At 33.4% G+C, this 4,705-nt stretch overlaps 2 protein-coding genes across 2 annotated transcripts in view; one reads left to right on the forward strand and one right to left on the reverse strand.

Annotated features, from left to right (window-relative positions):
• The window catches only part of LOC110018355 (protease 2), a 176,673-nt gene that overhangs the window by 72,538 nt on the left and 99,430 nt on the right, over window positions 1-4,705 (forward strand). The gene's annotated exons all lie outside the window — the stretch shown is intronic.
• The window catches only part of LOC110018360, a gene marked incomplete in the record, with an annotated part of 146,098 nt that continues 145,344 nt past the window's right edge, over window positions 3,952-4,705 (reverse strand). Inside the window, 2 exon segments of the mRNA XM_020715647.1 lie at window positions 3,952-4,097; window positions 4,184-4,337. Coding sequence (XP_020571306.1) covers window positions 4,290-4,337 — 48 coding nt within the window.

Here is a 4,705-nt window from a genome sequence, read left to right on the forward strand (position 1 = left end):
ACGCTCTTAGCTGAAGAGCGAGCCTTCTAGTTGCGGTTCAATCTCCAACCACAGGTATGGAAACTCTTTGCGAACAATATGTGGATGACGATGATTTTTCAATTCCATGGACTCTTTGTAAGGAGCACAGGGCAATAGGTGATTATTCTATTCAATGTGGATTTCTCTTCAAAGGCAATCAACTTTGTATTCCAAATACTTCCCTTCGATAATAGCTCCTTCAGGAATTGCATAGTGGTGGATTGGCCACTCATGTTGGAAGAGACAAGACATTGGCACTCCTTCAAGCAAGATTTTTTTGGCCACAACTTCGCCATGATGCGTCTCGCTTTGTTGAAAATGTCAAGTCTGCCAAACATTTAAAGGTGTCAATCAAAACACTGGCCTATATACCCGATCCTAGATTCAAGTTGGGAAGATCTTAGTTTAGACTTTGTTTTGGGACTTCCAAAAACTAAATGATGCCATAATTCTATCATGGTAATGGTTGATAGATTTAAAAAAATAACTCATTTTATCACCTGCAAAAAGACATTTAGTGCAATCAATGTTGCAAAAAATTTCTTTAAGGAAATAATTAGTATACATGGCATTCTAAGGAGCATAAATTCAGATCGTGATGTTTAGATTGGCCACTCATGTTGGAAGAGACAAGACATTGGCTCTTCTTCAAGCAAGATTTTTTTGGCCACGACTTCGCAATGATGCGCCACGCTTTGTTGAAAATGCAAGTGTGTCAAATATTTAAAGGTGTCAATCAAAACACATGCCTATATACCCAATCCTAGATTCAAGTTGGGAAGATCTTAGTTTAGACTTTGTTTTGGGACTTCCAAAAACTAAACGATGTCGTAATTCTATCATGGTAATGGTTGATAGATTTCAAAAAATAACCCATTTTATCACCTGCAAAAAGACAATCGTGCAAAAAGACATTTAGTGCAATCAATGTTGCAAAAAATTTCTTTAAGGAAATAATTAGTATACATGGCATTTTAAGGAGCTCGTGATGTTTACGTTTAGTTTCTTAGTTGTTTCTGGCGGGAATTGTGGAAGAGATTACAAACTGAACTCAAATTTAGTTCAACTTACCAACCTCAATCTGACGGGAAGTGATAAGCTGCTCGTTGGGTAATATGATTTGATGTCTTGAAAGTGAATATCCAAAGCAATTGGACGATGTCTTGGGTCAAACAGAATATACTTCTAACTCTATGGTAAATAGAAGTACGGGCAAGACACCTTTCAGGGTTGTACATACTAAAGAAACAAATCTTACGGTTGACATAGCTGCAATTCCCAAACCAAGAAGCTCTCAAGCAATCAAAATGACAGGTGATTTTGAGGAAATGTTAAAAACAGTGAAACATAAACTAACGAGAGCAATGCGAATTACAAGCAACAAGTTGATGAACATCGCAGAAGAAAGATTTTTAATGTTGGGGATCTAGTGATGATTCATCTTCGTAAGCAAAGATTTCCTGCCGTCGCTTACTCTAAACCAAAACCACGAAAAATTGGACCTTTTCCTATTAAAGCAAAGATTAATGATAATGCATATGTGTTGACACTTCCTCGAGATTTAAACATACCCTCCACTTTTAATGCAGCTAATCTGTATAAGTATCACCCACCAGATGATGAATGTGTGCAAATTACTGAACTTGAGTCGTGTTCTTCTGAACCTGAAGGGAACTGATGCAGTTATATCAATTTATAAACATCTATTATTATATATAATAATTCTATATTAATATTATATAATACCTACTGCTGAATATTACACCTTATTTCTGTTTAGCCTATTCCTTTTACAAGTGGAGACATTTATAGGTGGAGGACACTTTTTTGATATTTAATTACAGAAACATACTCATTCACTTTCTGTTATTTGTTTTTCTCCTTTTCTTTATTCTACAGCTGCGCCAGGAGGCATTCAAAGTGCGCTCATATTTGAAAGCTTGTAAAGCAAGCACCAATGAATTGCACGGCCTACGAGGGAGATGCTCGATTAGACGAGTGCTGTTTTCTTGATAAAATTTAGATTCAGTACAATTCTTATGAATTTAAAATTCTAAATAGTTAATACCCAAAATTTAACATGTTTTTTTAATATTTTGACGCAATAAATTTATCATTTAAAAAATATTTAATTATAAATAACTATTAAAAATATATTTTATATATGAGGCAGAAGATTTGAGTGTTTGGAAAGTAAATATTAAAGGTTTGATGTTAGATATATACAAAAATATAAAAATTGTGTTATGCATGTAAATGTCTTTTTTTTTTTCCTTATATATTAAGAGTCTATTTGAGACAACTGCAGCTTATTAAATAATCTGTTGATAAGCTAGATGCAGTGACTATTACAAATCTGTTGATAATCAGACCGCTGCCAGAAAACTGTCACCGTACCTAAATAAGTGTGGTATAAAAATACTATTTTTAGTATTTTGAAAATGCATAAGCTGCTAAAATGCAATTTACCCAAACAGTCCAGGTGCATTTTCAAAATGCCACTGCACCAAATAAATTCCCCTACACAGGCCCGAAGTGTCGAATTTAGCTGTTTTCAGTATTTTGAAAATGCATAAACTGTTAAAATGTATTTTACCCAAACAGTCCAGGTGCATTTTTAAAACGCCACTGCACCAAATAAATTGCCCCAAACGGGTCCGAAGTGTCGAATAAGATTGAAGTTGATATTCAAGCAAATGTAAATGTAATTAAATGTATTGAATTTTGATGAAAATGGTATTATAATTTAGTATAAAATTTTTGGGCATTGCATGCATACCACTAAATTTTTTTTTTGTTTATATGTCTAAAAACTAATTTTATTTGTTTATATGTCTAAAAGCTAATTTTATTTTTTATTTTTATTTTTTGAACAAAAACTGAGTGTTCAATCCCGTGATATCATTACATAAAACTACTCTCTCAATTACTATATCATGAATAAGTTCATATTTATTTTATCTTTTTCGTCGGCAAAATTTTATAAATAATATATTTTTTTTTTAAGTTTATTGTTTTAAATAGAATATCTTAAATTTATGTTAGTGAATTGTCACACTACATGGTGATTTTCCTGTGTGGATGCCTGCAAGCAGAGTGAAGATTGTACTCATTATTTTGAAATTCTTCACTATGCTCCCAACAAATGGGCTAAGCATTGAAGCACTAGATTACCTAATTCTTCTCGCAAATATTATCTTATAAACCCATTCCAAGAGAAAATTCGCATTACCAACCCCCCGCCTGTTACAACCTAGAAGATCATCTCTTTCACATGTGCCTTCATAACAATAATAAATTTATTTTCATTTTGCTTGCATCAGGACCAAAAATTTAAATGAGGACATAAGTTAGATTTTCAATTTTTTGACAGAGTAGATGCAGATCGTTTGTCATACAAAGTGAGCTGTATGAGTCGAACACTGCTACAAAATACCTCCTACTGTGAATAGGGTTGTAAACGAGCAGAGCCTGAGCGAGCTCAGGCTGGGCTCGTGTTCGGCTCGTTCGAAATAGGCTCGTGTTCGAAATAGCTCGTGAACAGTATGTTCGTGTTCGGCTCGTGTTCGGCTCGATATTGGCTCGTTATAATATAAAATTATTATAAAATTTTATTTTTTTAAACAAAATTATAATTTTTTTTTAAAAACTGTTTGTACTAACAACTTAATTCCAAATAAATTTGAAGAATAAATTCCAAGAAAAAATTTGCAAAAAAAATTTTACAAAATAAAAACTTCAATACAAATGTTACAATTTACAAATTAAACAAACATATGAAAATTTAGAAAATACAAACTTTCACAAAAACTTCTATACAAATTTACAAAACTTTACACAAAGAATATTAATTCTTTTTTTTTACAAAATTTTACAAAATAAAATCTTATGTACTAATTTTACAAATTTACAAAAATATTATGACGTATATTCACAATTTCCTCCAGCCAAAAGTTCCTTCAAATTGGGATCCATCTTGAGTAAGGCTGTCAATTTGGCTTCAGATTAGAGCAGGTTTGCCAATTTTCTTGGAAGAGTTAAGTTCTCTGCTGAGTATGTATTGGGCAGCAATTCACCTGTAAACCAATGCACTATAGTTAATTAACCTGAATTAAGTAAGTAACCTGAAATTAACTTGTAAGTAATTAAGTAAGTAATTAACCTGTAAACAAAAATAGCAGAAATTAATCTGAATTAAGTAAGTCACTACCCCACTAAAGTTAGCTCTACCGCAGGTGCAGGAGACTCAACTAAGGCTGTAAGCGAGCTCAGGCTTGGCTTCTAAAAAGACACCAGCGCACCAAATGCACCTGTAAACCAATGCACCAATGCACGATAGCCTCTCCAATGCACGATAGCCTCTGGCGAGCAAAAACACGAGTTCAAAAAAAGTACCAAGTGCTTGGCATATGAAAATACTTCAATATGAAAATACTTCAGAAAAATAGCTTCTAAAACGACACCAGCACAATCACACCAAATGCATGGGTAAGGAAAATTACCTGAAAACCAACCACAAAAATAACAGAAATTAACTTGAATTAAGTAAGTCACTACCCCACTAAAGTTAGCTCTATCGCAGGTGCAGGAGACTCAACTAGGGATGTAAGCGAGCTCAGGCTTGGCTTCTAAAATGACACCAGGACAATCGCACCAAATGCACCTGTAAACCAATGCACGATAG

Source organism: Phalaenopsis equestris, unplaced genomic scaffold (genome assembly GCF_001263595.1).
Source record: "Phalaenopsis equestris unplaced genomic scaffold, ASM126359v1 Scaffold000016, whole genome shotgun sequence".
NCBI lineage: Eukaryota > Viridiplantae > Streptophyta > Magnoliopsida > Asparagales > Orchidaceae > Phalaenopsis > Phalaenopsis equestris.